General features: G+C 39.2%; 1 protein-coding gene across 2 annotated transcripts in view; it reads left to right on the top strand.

The window, feature by feature from the left end:
- Positions 1-14,519, top strand: part of ttn.1 (titin, tandem duplicate 1) — a 148,558-nt gene that overhangs the window by 7,956 nt on the left and 126,083 nt on the right. For both annotated transcript variants that reach the window (XM_053680801.1, XM_053680800.1), the window contains exons 8-36: positions 508-573; positions 657-915; positions 1,042-1,117; positions 2,357-2,575; positions 2,674-2,816; positions 2,935-3,125; positions 3,211-3,441; positions 3,538-3,779; positions 4,016-4,224; positions 4,330-4,494; positions 4,598-4,766; positions 4,895-6,591; positions 6,715-6,996; positions 7,153-7,419; positions 7,535-7,807; positions 7,904-8,167; positions 8,268-8,528; positions 8,676-8,936; positions 9,026-9,289; positions 9,366-9,626; positions 9,717-9,977; positions 10,072-10,332; positions 10,419-10,560; positions 10,674-10,842; positions 10,936-11,167; positions 11,460-11,744; positions 11,858-11,983; positions 12,426-12,614; positions 14,020-14,505. In XM_053680801.1, coding sequence (XP_053536776.1) covers positions 508-573; positions 657-915; positions 1,042-1,117; positions 2,357-2,575; positions 2,674-2,816; positions 2,935-3,125; positions 3,211-3,441; positions 3,538-3,779; positions 4,016-4,224; positions 4,330-4,494; positions 4,598-4,766; positions 4,895-6,591; positions 6,715-6,996; positions 7,153-7,419; positions 7,535-7,807; positions 7,904-8,167; positions 8,268-8,528; positions 8,676-8,936; positions 9,026-9,289; positions 9,366-9,626; positions 9,717-9,977; positions 10,072-10,332; positions 10,419-10,560; positions 10,674-10,842; positions 10,936-11,167; positions 11,460-11,744; positions 11,858-11,983; positions 12,426-12,614; positions 14,020-14,505 — 7,951 coding nt within the window. The remainder of the gene's footprint in view (positions 1-507; positions 574-656; positions 916-1,041; positions 1,118-2,356; positions 2,576-2,673; positions 2,817-2,934; positions 3,126-3,210; positions 3,442-3,537; positions 3,780-4,015; positions 4,225-4,329; positions 4,495-4,597; positions 4,767-4,894; positions 6,592-6,714; positions 6,997-7,152; positions 7,420-7,534; positions 7,808-7,903; positions 8,168-8,267; positions 8,529-8,675; positions 8,937-9,025; positions 9,290-9,365; positions 9,627-9,716; positions 9,978-10,071; positions 10,333-10,418; positions 10,561-10,673; positions 10,843-10,935; positions 11,168-11,459; positions 11,745-11,857; positions 11,984-12,425; positions 12,615-14,019; positions 14,506-14,519) is intronic.

Raw genomic sequence — 14,519 nt, 5'->3', positions numbered from 1 at the left:
TGATAATCACAGACCCCTAAGGCTGCACAGACATCATATTAAGAACCAGTATTAGGCAAATGCATTTTATCACTTTAATTCATAGTGGCAATCTGCTATTGGGATATTCTATAAAACAATATTCTCTACTGTTTCTGCTCAAAGCATCAAGTGTGTTCAGCTTTCAATGTGCAAGCTAATGAAAAGGAGAATAATTCCACAGTCCTCGCTTAGGTATGCTATGTGCAGATATTAGTCAATTTGTGACACCCAGTTTCAGAGGGGTGTAGACACATCATTTGCATTCATCGTGTGGACGTGGGTGTCAGCAAATCTTCATTTGAGTAATCAAGTGATCACTCTTGCCTCACAGCTCCATTATGCTCCACATCTGCATGTTTCAATAGCACTTTTCCTTTGTTTTCATTAAATTGTGATAAATAATACTTTGTTGCTTCCTTTTTTGTCATTCCATAATCTGTATCATGGGCTAAAAGAGAGTCTCTGATTGCACTAAATATTTTACAGGCTGTGGAAGCTGCAATGATCCCTTCACATACACAAGTGCAAGTGATGCCACCAACAGTTATGGCTGTAAGTATTTAATTTCAATGAATTTTTCAACAGGTTGACTTTCTACAGTGTTTTAAAACTAAAATCCCATTCCTGTTATTCAGGGCTTGAAGAACCTGACTGTTATTGAGGGAGAGTCTGTGACTCTGGAGTGCCAGATCTCAGGCCACCCCACACCGGGCATTATGTGGTTCAGAGAGGACTACAGGATTGAGAGCTCCATTGACTTCCAGATCACATATGAGCAAGGATATGCACGTTTAGTGATCCGTGAGGCTTTTGCCGAGGATAGTGGACATTTCACTTGCACTGCAACAAATGAGGCTGGAACTATCAGCACCTCCTGCTACCTGCTTGTGCAAGGTAAGAATAACATGCTTATGGGGTTACAGTGTACCGAATACATGCATCATGCACATGTAGGTACATGTATTCACAGTTTTTGTGAAAATAGATTTATTTATTTATTTTAATAATTTTTTTTCACAGTCTCTGAGGAAATTGAGAGTCGGGAGGATCTGACAGCTATTTCTGAACATGTTGAAGTGTCTATGCAAGAAAGACAGTGAGTGTGCCATGTCCTTGTCTAAGTTGCTCTTGTGATGTTTAATTCTTTTAACTGTTTTGTGCTTTATCAGTGATGGACAAATAAAAAATTCATTAGTTAGTCTACCAGGCAAGCCAAATGTAATCTAAATCAAAAGTACAATTATTGGTGACATGTCTTATGTCTCCATCCATTATCCATGTCTCTAGTGATGAAGCATCATGTTTGCATTCTTAATAAAAAGGCAGAAAGTCTTTGACTAACTTTTTTGCTATGAGCTGAGTAGGGCTGCAACTAACAACTAGGGTTGCAATTATTTTCATAATCGATTAATCGTCCAAATGTTTTTCGATTAAATTGGACAAACGACTGTTTGTCCAATTATACATGTTTATATTATATATGCTTATATTGTGTATAAGTATTTATGCCTTATTTTAATGGATGCACAAAAGAGTGCCGATAATTAAACTACAGCCCTAAATTAATAATAAAATCTCAGTTTCACTGCAAGTTGTGGTTTCTGTGACTGTGGCTTTAGACATATTATTTTACTTGTGTTTACTTTGATCATACTGTTTTAATTACACATTAAAGATCTTACTTGCGCTCCCACTGTGTATAACCACGTCTACACTGCGACTGAGGAGCAACACGGCTTCGTTAGTAATACATCACTTCTGCTATAATAAACGACAGAATTTACACTGCATGTGTGCAAATACAGTATATACTGTACTGACGGTAAACTGGTATTAAACTCAATCTTTTAAGCAACTCGCACCAGTTTCCCCAACCCCTTGCAGACAGTGCAGCATTTTGGATATCAACATAGGTTTGTGCTTGTGCATCACTCATGATACCGTGCTACACGAGCTCTGCTTTGTAAAGTTTACAGGTTACAGTCTTCTTCACTGCATTTAATATAAAATGCTCACCTGCCCATTTGAGCTAAATAGTATGCCTAGTAAAAACAGTTCCTACCACAGACCACATTTCAGACCACATCCTTGCTTTGATCAGTGATGGGATTTGGTAAATTGTAACATGTGCTATGGCATCAAGGTCAAAAATTACATGAACCAACTTAGACGTATTGAGTTTGAACAAAGATATCAAATGAAGAGTTTTCTTGTGCAAAACTCAATTGGAATTAGAGTGTTTCTTTCACTGGTTGTTGAGCTAGTGGTGTCCACCCATGCTGATGTACAAAAAACATGTAATGCATTCTAATTCATTATCAAAACATCTTCCCAGGATTGCAGCTGGAGCCAGACAAGAGACCAGGTCAGAAGTCAGTGCTGTATCTGAATCTGTGGACACTGGAGCAGCTAAGGCTCCGTTCTTTGTGACGAAGCCCGCAGTGCAGAAACTGGTGGAAGGTGGTAGTGTTATTTTTGAATGCCAGATTGGAGGCAGTCCCAAACCTCACATCTACTGGAAAAAGAGTGGCATTCCACTCACTACTGGATACAGGTATTTTTAAAAGCAATGATCTTGGTATGAAAATGGCAGTAACATGGAGTATTTGAAGAATGCATATTAACATTTAATTTATTCGTTTGATCTGTCAGATATAGAGTTGTTTACAATAAAGAAACAGGTCAATGCAAATTGGAGATTTCCATGGCATTTTCTGATGATGCTGGAGAATACACAGTGTTTGCCAGAAACAAGCTTGGAGAGGCATCTGCATCAGCTATACTGCTTAATGAAGGTTGGTCATACTGACCATTATGCTGCCACACACACACACACACACACACACACACAAATAAATAATCTTGAATATTATATTATTATATATATCATTATTTTTACAATGCCTTTTACAGAGGCATATGAAGCATACATAAAAGAACATGAAGTTGCATCTAAGACTGAAGTGACAACAGCAGTGAGACTGGAGCCCAAAGTCGGAGATGTTCCACCTGTATTTAGAAATGAACTTGAAAAACAGCAATTAATCATTCAGAGGAAGATGGCTAAGCAAACTCAAATGATGCAGTCCTTCACCTCTGAGCAGGTTTGTACAATGTTTTACAAAGAGCCATCCCATTTCAATTTTCTTGATTATTATATCCAGATCTAATGATGCTGTCATTTCACAGGAGTTCCAAATATCTTCTGTTGAGCAGAGGTTCATGTATGAGATTGAGTGTCATCTTCTTAAAATGACTTACCAAAAATTGTTGGCTGAAGATGGGGAGCAGATGGACATGACCATTTCTGAGCATGAGTGTGTATCCCCAGTTTTTAGCACTCCAGTGAAAAATTACAAGCTCAGGGAAGGAATGAGTGCTACATTGCACTTTAAAATGACAGGAACGCCACTTCCTAAGGTAAGAAACTCCACTGCCACTATCTGAAAATATATGCATCTCCTAATTAAAAAAACAAATCTTATTTATATACTAAGCATATATTCTAATTTGCAGATTGCGTGGTATAAAGATGGCAAACGCATAAGACATGGAGACCATTATCAAATCGAGGTTCTTAAAGATGGCAGAGCCAGTCTACGTCTACCTGTGGTTCTGCCAGAGGATGAGGGAATCTACACTGCTCTGATTAGCAACATGAAGGGTAATGCTGTCAGCTCTGGCAAGCTGCATGTGGAATTAGCTGATACAGTTGTACAGCCACGGTACCGTCAACCTGAAACAGCTCAGAGAATCAGGTATGGTCCATTGGGTGACTATAAAATGCTGCTGTTGTGCAAAAAACAGTTGTTTTAAAGCAAAAAAAAAAAAATGTTTTTAAATAATATTAAAATTCCAAAATTGTAACTGGAATAGATACAAAACTAGAAAAAAAATAAATGCAAAAATCCCAAATACATAGTATATAGACGGATATAGACTTATGCATGTCATTTCATTCTCAATGAGGAATTCTGGTTTTGATACAATTCAGATCCAAATCGCCACGCTCTAGCAGTCGTTCTCCTGGACGCTCACCTGCTCGCAGACTGGATGAGACTGATGAAGCCCAACTTGAAAGGCTTTATAAGCCTGTATTTGTCACAAAGCCATCTTCTTTTAAGTGCTCTGAGGGACAAACTGCAAGATTTGATCTGAAAGTTGTAGGAAGGCCCATGCCTGAAACTTACTGGTTCCACAATGGTATGTTGTATAAAGACCCTAAAGTTGCTGAACTGAGTTAGACACACTTGACACTCTAAATTTGTATTTTGAATAGAGAGCTAAATGTGTTTTTCTTTTAATCAGGACAACAAGTGGTGAATGACTACACCCACAAGATTGTGGTGAAGGAAGATGGAACTCAGTCATTGATTGTGGTTCCTGCTATGCCTCATGACTCTGGAGAATGGACAGTTGTTGCTCAAAACAGAGCTGGGAAAACCTCGGTTTCCATGACTCTCACTGTAGAAGGTCTGTTCTTTTTAATGTGTCTACCTTTAGAAATGTGTCTACCTTTTCAAACCTTTGAAAATATTAAAATACACCATTAATTTCTTTGTATAATTTTTTTTAGCTAAAGAAAACTTGGTGAGACCCCAGTTTGTTGAGAAGCTGAAAAACATTAGTGTTAAAGAAGGCAGCTTGGTTGAATTGGCTGTTAAAGCAATCGGCTCTCCCCTTCCTGACATTGTTTGGCTGAAGAACAGTGATATCATCAGCCCACAAAAGCATCCAACTATCAGGTGAGTATTTTCTGTAGCAATACATAGTACCACAAACAATAAAGAAATATATGGCAAAGTACTCCTTGGTTATGACCATTGCTTTGACCATTATCAATCTAAACATTTTAAATTGTGCTTGTTTCTAGAATTGAGGGCGGCAAGGGGGAGGCTTCTTTCAAGATCTCCCAGAGTTCTGGCTCTGATACTGCATGGTATACAGCTACAGCTATTAACAAAGCTGGCCGAGATACCACTCGCTGCAAAGTCAATGTTGAAGTGGAGGCAGTGGGACCTCAGCCAGAAAGAAGACTCATTATTCCTAAGGGAACTTACAAAGCTAAGGAAATTGCTGCACCAGAGCTAGAGCCACTGCATCTCCGCTATGGTCAGGAACAATGGGAGGAGGGTGACCTTTACGACAAGGAGAAGCAGCAGAAGCCTCAGTTCAAAAAGAAACTGACATCTGTTAGACTAAAGCAGTTTGGTCCTGTACATTTTGACTGCAGACTCACCCCTATTGGTGATCCCACAATGATTGTTGAGTGGCTGCATGATGGCAAGCCCCTGGAAGCTGCTAACAGACTACGTATGGTCAATGAGTTTGGTTACTGCAGTCTTGACTATGAAGCTGCTTATGCCAGAGACAGTGGTGTTGTCACATGCAGAGCTACCAACAAATTTGGTGTTGACCAGACCTCAGCCACACTGATTGTGAAAGATGAGAAGAGCCTTGTTGAGGAAAGTCAGTTGCCTGAGGGTAGGAGGGGGCTCAGAATAGATGAAATTGAGCGCATTGCTCATGAGGGAGGTCCTACTGGAGTTACTGGTGATGAAACAACAGAGAAAACTAAGCCTGAGATTGTCTTGCTTCCAGAGCCCATTAGAGTACTGGAGGGGGAAACTGCTAAATTCCGTTGCAGAGTAACTGGATACCCAACCCCAAAAGTCAACTGGTATATGAATGGACAGCTTATTCGCAAGAGCAAAAGATTCAGGCTACTGTATGATGGCATTCACTACCTTGAGATTGTGGACTGCAAGTCTTATGATTCAGGAGATGTCAAGGTATTGGCAGAAAACCCTGAAGGTGCAGTCGAACATGTTGTGAAGTTTGAGATTCAACAGCGGGAGGATTTCCGAGCAGTTCTGCGTCGGGCCCCAGAAATTAAGCCTCCTACAACTGTTCAAGAGCACGGCAGAGTGTCCTTTGAAGTTATTAAACCTGAGAAGTCCTCAGACACCTCCCAAGAGTCAAAAGAGGTGGTGAAGCTGAGAAAAGCAGAGAGGGTAATCCACGAGAAATTAACAGAGGAATCTGAAGAGCTGAGAAGCAAATTTAAACGCAGGACCCAGGAAGGCTACTATGAAGCAATTACTGCAGTTGAACTAAAGTCCCGTAAGAGAGATGAGTCCTATGAAGATATGCTCAGGAAGAGAAAAGATGAACTCCTTCATCATACCAAAGAACTAGCTGAGGCTGAAAAGAAAAGGGAAGAAGAGGAGCATAAACTCACCATTCCCAAAATCAAACCAGATAAAATAGTACTTTCACCCAGTATGGAAGCTCCAAAAATTCTGGAACGTATTCAGAGTCAGACAGTTGCCCAAGGCGATGAAGTCCACTTCCACTGCAGAGTTATTGGTAAACCAGATCCAGAATGTCAGTGGTTCAAGAATGGAGTTTTGCTGGAAAAATCAGACCGAATTTATTGGTACTGGCCTGAAGACCATGTCTGTGAACTGGTCATTAGAGATGTGTCCACTGAAGATTCTGCTAGTATCATGGTCAAAGCCATGAACATTGCAGGAGAGACCTCAAGCCATGCATTCTTACTGATTCATGGTAATTGTTTAGTAGTAAATCTAGAATGCCTGAAATATTTGGAATATTTCCTCCACTTTTTAAATTTATTTATTTTTATTTCTATGTTATCCCCTACATGATTGCCTCTTTTATTTATTTCAGCAAAACAAGTTGTATCATTTACTCAAATACTAGAAGATCAAAGTGCCAAAGAAAAGGACACCATGGTGACCTTTGAATGTGAGACCAATGAGCCTTTTGTGAAGGTCAAATGGCTGAAGAACAATGCAGAGATTTTCTCTGGAGACAAGTACAGGATGCACTCTGACAGAAAGGTGCATTTCATGTCTGTACTTACCATCAACATGAGTGATGAAGCAGAATACAGCTGTGTAATCACCGATGATGACCACATAAGAACAACTGCAAGACTTTATGTTGAAGGTAATGGTATTAATCAGAAATTAACTATATAAAGTTATATATGCAATCGCATTTCAGCATAGTAAACCCCATTTCCTTCACATCTAATGTTTTGGGCCATTAAATTGGTAGTTTTCTATATTGTTGTAATGCTGATTTATTTTAATTGTCACATAGGTGCACCACTTGATATTGTGAAGAACCTTGAGAATACAGAAGTACCAGAGTCATATGCAGGGGAGTTTGAGTGTGAAGTGTCCCGTGAAGATGCTGACGGCACTTGGTACTTTGAAAACAAAGAGATAACTCCTAGCCTTAAATATGTTGTGTCCTCTCGTCGTGGCCGACATGGCCTATCTGTTAAAGATGTGACAAAAGAGGACCAAGGCAAATACACTTTTAAAGTGGGTGATCTGAAGACAAGTGCGTCCCTGAAGATGAAATGTGAGTATTCTTGAAAGGGGACCAAGAGATTAATAACTATATTTCAATTTTTTTAAAAAAAAAGGGTTTCAGTCTCTGTATTTTTCATAACAGTCAAATTTTCCATTCACTTTAGTGCGTCCAGTTACACTGATGCAAGGCCTGTCTGACTTGACAATATGTGAGGGGGATATTGCCCAGCTGGAAGTACGATTCTCTCAGGAAAATGTGGAGGGAACTTGGATGAAGAATGGTCAGGCCATCTCTGCCACAGACAGAGTTCATATTGTAGTTGACAAACTAAACTATAAGCTTCTAATTGAAGATGCTAATAAAGATGATACTGGAATGTACTCCTTCATTGTCCCCAACCAAGACATTTCCACAACAGGAAAGCTTACTGTTCAAGGTAAATTACACAAGCAGTTCCTGGTGGTTCTACATAATTGTTTCATGTAATATGGGAATATTTGAGTGTATAAATATAATCTTTATTTCTTTACAGCTATTGACTTTTTGACACCATTAAAGGACTTTTCTTCAGTAGAGGGTACAAAGTCTGTTTTTGAGGCCAAGATTACCGCAGCTGATGTGAGCTCAGTAAAATGGTATCATAACGACAAACTGGTAATACCCAACGACAGAGTACAAATGGTCGCAAAAGGTTCAAAACAACGTCTAGTGTTGAACAGGACCTATGCTTCTGATGAAGGACAATATAAGATCGTTGTTGGTCGTGTTGATTCGACATGCAAACTGACAGTTCAAAGTATGTTCTGCATAGATGTAAAAAATTATAATAATAATAATGTTATGCCATCTATAAATAAATGAATAATAAAATCACATCATATTCTTGTGGTTTTCAGAGGTCAGCATTGTAAAGCACATGGAGGACTGTGTTTGTACAGAGACTCAGAATGTCACATTTGAGGTTGAAGTGTCTCATTCTGGAATTGATGCTCTCTGGACATTTAAGAATCAACCTCTAAAGGCTGGTCCCAAGTACAAAATTGAGAGCAAAGGTATCCACTATAGTCTCACTGTCCTTTATGCCATGAAGGATGAGGAGGGAGAGTACGTCTTTGCTGCTGGCGAGAAGACATCTAGTGCAAAGCTTATTGTTTCAGGTATACAAATATTCTTTTAATATTTGGTATTAAAGGCCATTTGTGAGCTATGGCTTTAGCTATGTTGCAACTGTTTACATTATATTCACATACAGTAATTTTAGTGGTAAAAATAATATGATTTCTTGGTGTTTTTTCCCCCTCTAGGTGGTGCCATAAGCAGGCCACTTTGTGATTTGACAGTAGCAGAGTCCCAGACAGCTGTGTTAGAGTGTGAAGTTGCCAGCACATCTGCCGAGGGAAAATGGCTTAAGAATGGACAACCTGTTGACTTCAGTTACAATGTCAGGAGTGAACAGAACGGTACTGTAAGAAGCCTTGTCATTGATATCACCAGACCACAGGATATTGGAGAGTATACATACCAAGTTGCAAATTCTAAGACTTCTGCCAACCTGAAGGTTGAAGGTACATGCAAGTGTTACTATATAGTTTATTCTGGTTGAATTAGTTTGTGTTTGTCTTCTGGTTATTAATAATTAACTGCCATTTTATAGCTGTTAAGATCAAAAAGACCATGAAGAACCAAACTGTCGTTGAGACACAAGAGGCCGTGTTCAGCCTTGAGCTCACTCATTTGGATGTGAAAGGATCCCAGTGGATCAAGAACGGAGTCGAAATCCTACCAAGTGATAAATATGAAATCACAGTAAACGGAATGGTTCACGCCTTGAAAATTAAAAATTGTAGCACCCAGGATGAAGCTGTTTATGGATTTAAACTCGGAAAGCTCTCTGCTAATTCAAGACTCAATGTTGAGAGTAAGTATTCGTCCATTGATGCTTTCATAGAAATGTGTCCATTGACTGTTCGTTTAATTTTTAATCTCTCTTGTAGCTATCAAAGTTGTGATGAAGCCTAAGGATATAAAATCACTGATGGGTGGCACTGCTTCATTTGAGCTGAGTCTATCACATGATGACATTCCAGTTAAGTGGATGTTCAAGAACCAAGAACTCAAGCCAAGCTCTAATATTAAGATACTCTCAGAAAGAAAAGCCCACAAGCTGGTTATTCAAGGTGTGGAAGAAAGCATGGCAGGAGAATACATTGCTGTCATTGGACATTTGCAGTGCAGTGCACACCTACATGTTGAATGTACGTAAACGTTTTACATTCTGTAAAATAGGCATCCCCAGGTATTAGTATACAAGTTGCATAACAATGTCCATTTTACCATTTATTTAGCTTTGAGGGTCACAAAGCCCTTGAAGAATGTTGAGATTCCAGAGACTCAGGTGGCCACATTTGAATGTGAAGTTTCGCATTATAATGTCCCGTCCACCTGGCTGAAAAATGGAGTTGAGATTGAAATGAGTGAGAAGTTCGGAATAGTGGTGCAGGGCAAGCTTCACCAACTGAAGATCATGAACGCTAGCACAGATGATGCTGCAGTGTACACATTTGTATGTGGAAACGATGGTGTCTCAGCCACCCTGACTGTTAGCCGTAAGTCAGTTTACAGTTTTCTGTATGCGTGTTTGTTGCTTTATGATGCGAATATAACATATAACATACCTGCATCTTTTTTTAAATCTTTCAGCCATTCAGATCACCTCCATCCTTAAAGACCTAAGCGCTCAAGAAAAGGACACCATTACATTTGAAGTGGCTGTTAATTATGAGGGCATCACCCACAAATGGCTGAAAAATGGTGTAGAGATTAGATCCACTGACAGATGCCAGACTCGTTCGAGACAGTTTACTCACTCTCTCACCATCCGCAATGTGCACTTTGGGGATAGTGCAGAGTACACGTTTGCGGCAGGATCTTCTCAGACATCTGCAAAGCTGTTCGTTGAGGGTAAGTTCTAAAATTATCATTGGCATAGCCAATTTTGGTTACCGTCCTTTTTTTCCGCATGATGATGCAGTTTTTATGCTTCTTAGCTCGTGTCATTGAGTTTATGAAACACATAAAAGATATCAAAGTCACTGAGAAGAAAAAGGCCGTCTTTGAATGTGAGCTCTCTGAGCCCAATGTTCAAGTCACATGGATAAAAGATGGACAGGAACTTGAATTATCTGACAGGTATTGTAACTGAAATGTATTTTATTTTCCATAATACCATACACCCATTAGGTAACATATGATACAGTTATATAATAAATGTTGCTTTCAATGGTACAATTTGAAATATTTAGGTTTAAAGCTACAACAGACAAATACCATCAGCATTTGATGATCCAGAGCATTCGCATGTCTGATGCTGGCGAATACTCTGTGGTTGCTGGGTCAAGCATATCCACGGCTCACCTCATAGTAGAGGGCAAGGATGTTCACATCTCTGAGCCGGCTGAGAAGGAAATAACGGTAAGTCTCACATTATTATTACTTACACCTAATGTAATAGCCAACGGATGAAAACTTGCATGCCCATTTGATAACTTTTTCTTCACAATATAGGTGGTTGAGAAGCAAAGAGCCACTTTAGAGTTTGAAGTCAGTGAGGATGAAATCGAAGGTCGCTGGCTGAGAAATGGTGTTGAGATCCAATTCTCTCAAGAGAAGCGTTTCAACTATGTGGCTATCAGAATGATTCATCGCTTGACGATTGCTGAAACTTACCAGAGTGATGCTGGGGAATACACTTTTATTGCTGGGAAGAACAGGAGCACAGTGAATCTACATGTCAACAGTGAGTGTTTTACCACCAGCTCATCCAATTATGGTTTAGTCATACATAGCATCCTAAATCTTTGCTTTCGTTTTGCCAATTATACTTATTCAAATGTTATAAAGTAATTACTAAAGCTGTTTAATTCCATATCGTGTGCTTGTCAATGGTGAAATATGCAGTTCTTTGCTGCACATTAGTTTAATATAGTCAATTGAAAGACTTTGCATTATTATAAAAATCATAATGAGTTGTGTTTAGATAGCATTATCTCTTCCTAGTTGTCTTAATTACCTTTTTAAATACAATTCAGTTCCTGAGCCTCCTCAGATTATCAGACATATGGAGCCTTTGTCTGTGGAGGCTGGCAAACCTGCACGCTTCTCTGTGGAAGTGACTGGTATCCCTCAGCCCCAGGTCTCCTGGTATAAGAACTCTCAGGCACTATCTTCTGGATTTAAGTGTAAGTTCCAGAGAGAAGGAAATGAACACACTCTGCTTCTCATTGAAGTCTTCCCAGAGGATGCAGCTCAGTACACTTGTGAAGCCAGAAATGGCTTTGGACAGGCCACCAGCTCAGCTGTACTCAATGTAGAAGGTATGCTTGAGGGGAAAAAATATGAAAGTCATTTTTATATGTCAATTGATAAAACGATAGCGTTGGCTCAGAGCTATACAAGTTTGCTAACACCTGTATTTCTCCTTAATCAGTTTCTGAAGTGGTTTCTCCAGATGTTGGAGTTCCACCATCTCCACCTGTGATAATATCTCCTATACATGATGTATCTGTTGAAGAGGGAGAGTCTGCAAGATTCCAGTGCCATGTCTCTGGAGAGGGTAAGGCATTTGTCTGAAACAGTAATAACCGCGTCATCATCAAGTTACACTATGCAAGATACAAAATATGCCAGAAGTACTGAATTTTTATTTAAATTTTTATATACTCTAAGTATTAGATAAAAAATGTCATATGTTCCATACAATATGTCAAGCCTTGTATTGTTGCTAAGGGTGCAACAGTGGCAGCAGTAGCTCAGTAACCCAATGCCTCTTCCACTAAGCCAAATTGTTGCTTCTAATTTAGCACAAATAAGTTAATGAAGCATTCCAACTCTTCTTATATATTAACATATTACTATCCATTATCTTTGTAAAAAAAAAAAAAAAAGCATCACATTTTTATGCTAATGTTTATTTTAGTCTTACTTCAAAACTTCTACTTGACCAATAGGGTAAATTGATTGCTGATCCGTTCCAAATTGTCTCTGTCTTTTTGTAGATCTGAATGTCACTTGGTACTGCAAAGATAAGGAGATTAAGCCATCAGACAACCTCAGAATGTCCCACTATGATGACAGCTGCCAGCTGGAGATTGTCAGAGTCTATGCTGAGAACGAGGGGCCATATTCCTGTGTTGCTCGCAATTCCTCAGGGATGGTTTCTTGTTCAGCAGTTCTGAGAGTCAATGGTCAGTTTGTCATTTTTACACGCAAAAACATGTAATATACCTTGCATTATTTAGGTAACTATTGTAATTGCATCTATATTTTTGATTTCTTATTCACCTTATGGAATAAGTAAGTATGTTGCATGCTCAATCAGATTATCAGATTGTTTGAACAAAACCCTTTTAGATGTGCCAGCCCAAATCTGGAGGACTAGGGTACAACACACTTTGAGTACATTCGCATTACAAGCTTTGTTGCTTTTTGCACAAATCTATTCTTCCTGCTTTGATGGTTCACTATTGTGTTTGTAAGTGAACCATAATTGTTATCAGAGTGAAAAGATCTCTCCTATGAACAAACCTGCATGTGCACATTTTCAAAAACAATAACATTCATAGAAGAGGCATGTTGAGCAACCATGGTCACTACATCTTTTGCCTCGTTGATCTTAGCTTTAAAGCTCTTTTCTTTGGCCTTGTAACCAAGTATGTTTGTGGGCCCTGCTCTACCATTTCACTTCATGATTTCAGTAGGGTCCTTACAGTTTTGCCTGGAGCAAGTATTTCACCATCCCTCTGCTGACTACAGTCGCAATTGCTCTTCAATTCTTTTATTTTTATTTTTTTAAACACTGGTAACATTGGATGCTGACTGGTAGTATGCGCATGTGCAGTGAAGTTTGATGTGCACTGTTGAAGACACGTGTGTATCACAGAAGTTGCACAATGGCTCACAGTAATGTCACACAGCAATTTTATCATCCCACACTGAATGTCTTGCTGACACCCGGAAACTGTCTTATGCCAAATCTTATAACTCTTACTACCATAAATGCACTGCTTTATCAACATCTTCAACTCCAGTAGAGAAAATGAGACCTGGCTAGTCTTGGATACCACCACATTCTTTATTTATTTAATTAATGTGAGTGTTGCAGGACAGTAGATGTGTGTCTCACAGTAGTGGCTTAGTATCAATGACTACCAGTGAAAGACCAGCAACAGGTTTTGCTCTTACTTCTGCTGCAATGCAATTGCATGGCCACATATCAGATATGTATCCTATCTGGGATCATATATGAAAGTGGCTCAAATCTGATTTTAACAGCTCAGATCTGTCTTATTTAAGCAAAGCATCAGATTAGTGCCACTTTAAACCTGTAATGGGAATGTAGCCTAAAGTTATTTACTTGCTCTTATGCAAGTGTAGTGGTTAAGTAATTATTTGAATTGGTGGGCAGGAAAGTCACCACACTGTGCTGGATTTGACCCTCCAGATGAAAAAAAAAACACTAAGTACACAGACTGCAACACATCATCTTTTGGACTCTACCAACCGCACACTGTTGTAATGACCTCTTCAGAATCAAGAATATAAAATTATAAGACTGACGTAATTGTTTGATCTTATTTTTTTATTGCTTAGATCACAATGTGAAAACCATAAGTAAGCAAAGTGTGTCAAGCAGTGAAGTATCTCTTATGGAGGGGATCACTTCTCACACCTTGACTGAGACCCATTCTTCTTCCACTGTTCAAACTTTTGAAACGGTGTCCACTGTGGAAACATGCACAACCTCTATGAAAAGCTTCAAGGTCCAGCAACACATGTCATCAGTGGAAGACTATTCCAGCAAACCTGCTTTAACTTTGAAAATGAATGATCTCATAGTCAGCCTGGGAGACATGGCTCAATTCGACTGCTCTTTCACTGGGGAGCCTCTTATTGAAATTGTATGGGACCATAATGGAAGGGCACTGACAAATACAGAGAGAGTGCAGTGTATGGATCAAGGAGGGGTCTTGTCTCTTATCATATTCAATGTGCAACTCACAGACGAGGGAAATTACCGCTGTACTGTTAAAAATGAAAATGGCGAGAATCGAACATCTGCACGGCTCACAGTAGAAGGTGCTTATAAGTTT

The sequence above is a fragment of the Ictalurus punctatus genome, chromosome 6 (assembly GCF_001660625.3).
Source record: "Ictalurus punctatus breed USDA103 chromosome 6, Coco_2.0, whole genome shotgun sequence".
In the NCBI taxonomy this organism is placed as follows: Eukaryota; Metazoa; Chordata; class Actinopteri; order Siluriformes; family Ictaluridae; genus Ictalurus; species Ictalurus punctatus.
This window is presented reverse-complemented; position numbering and strand designations above follow the sequence as displayed.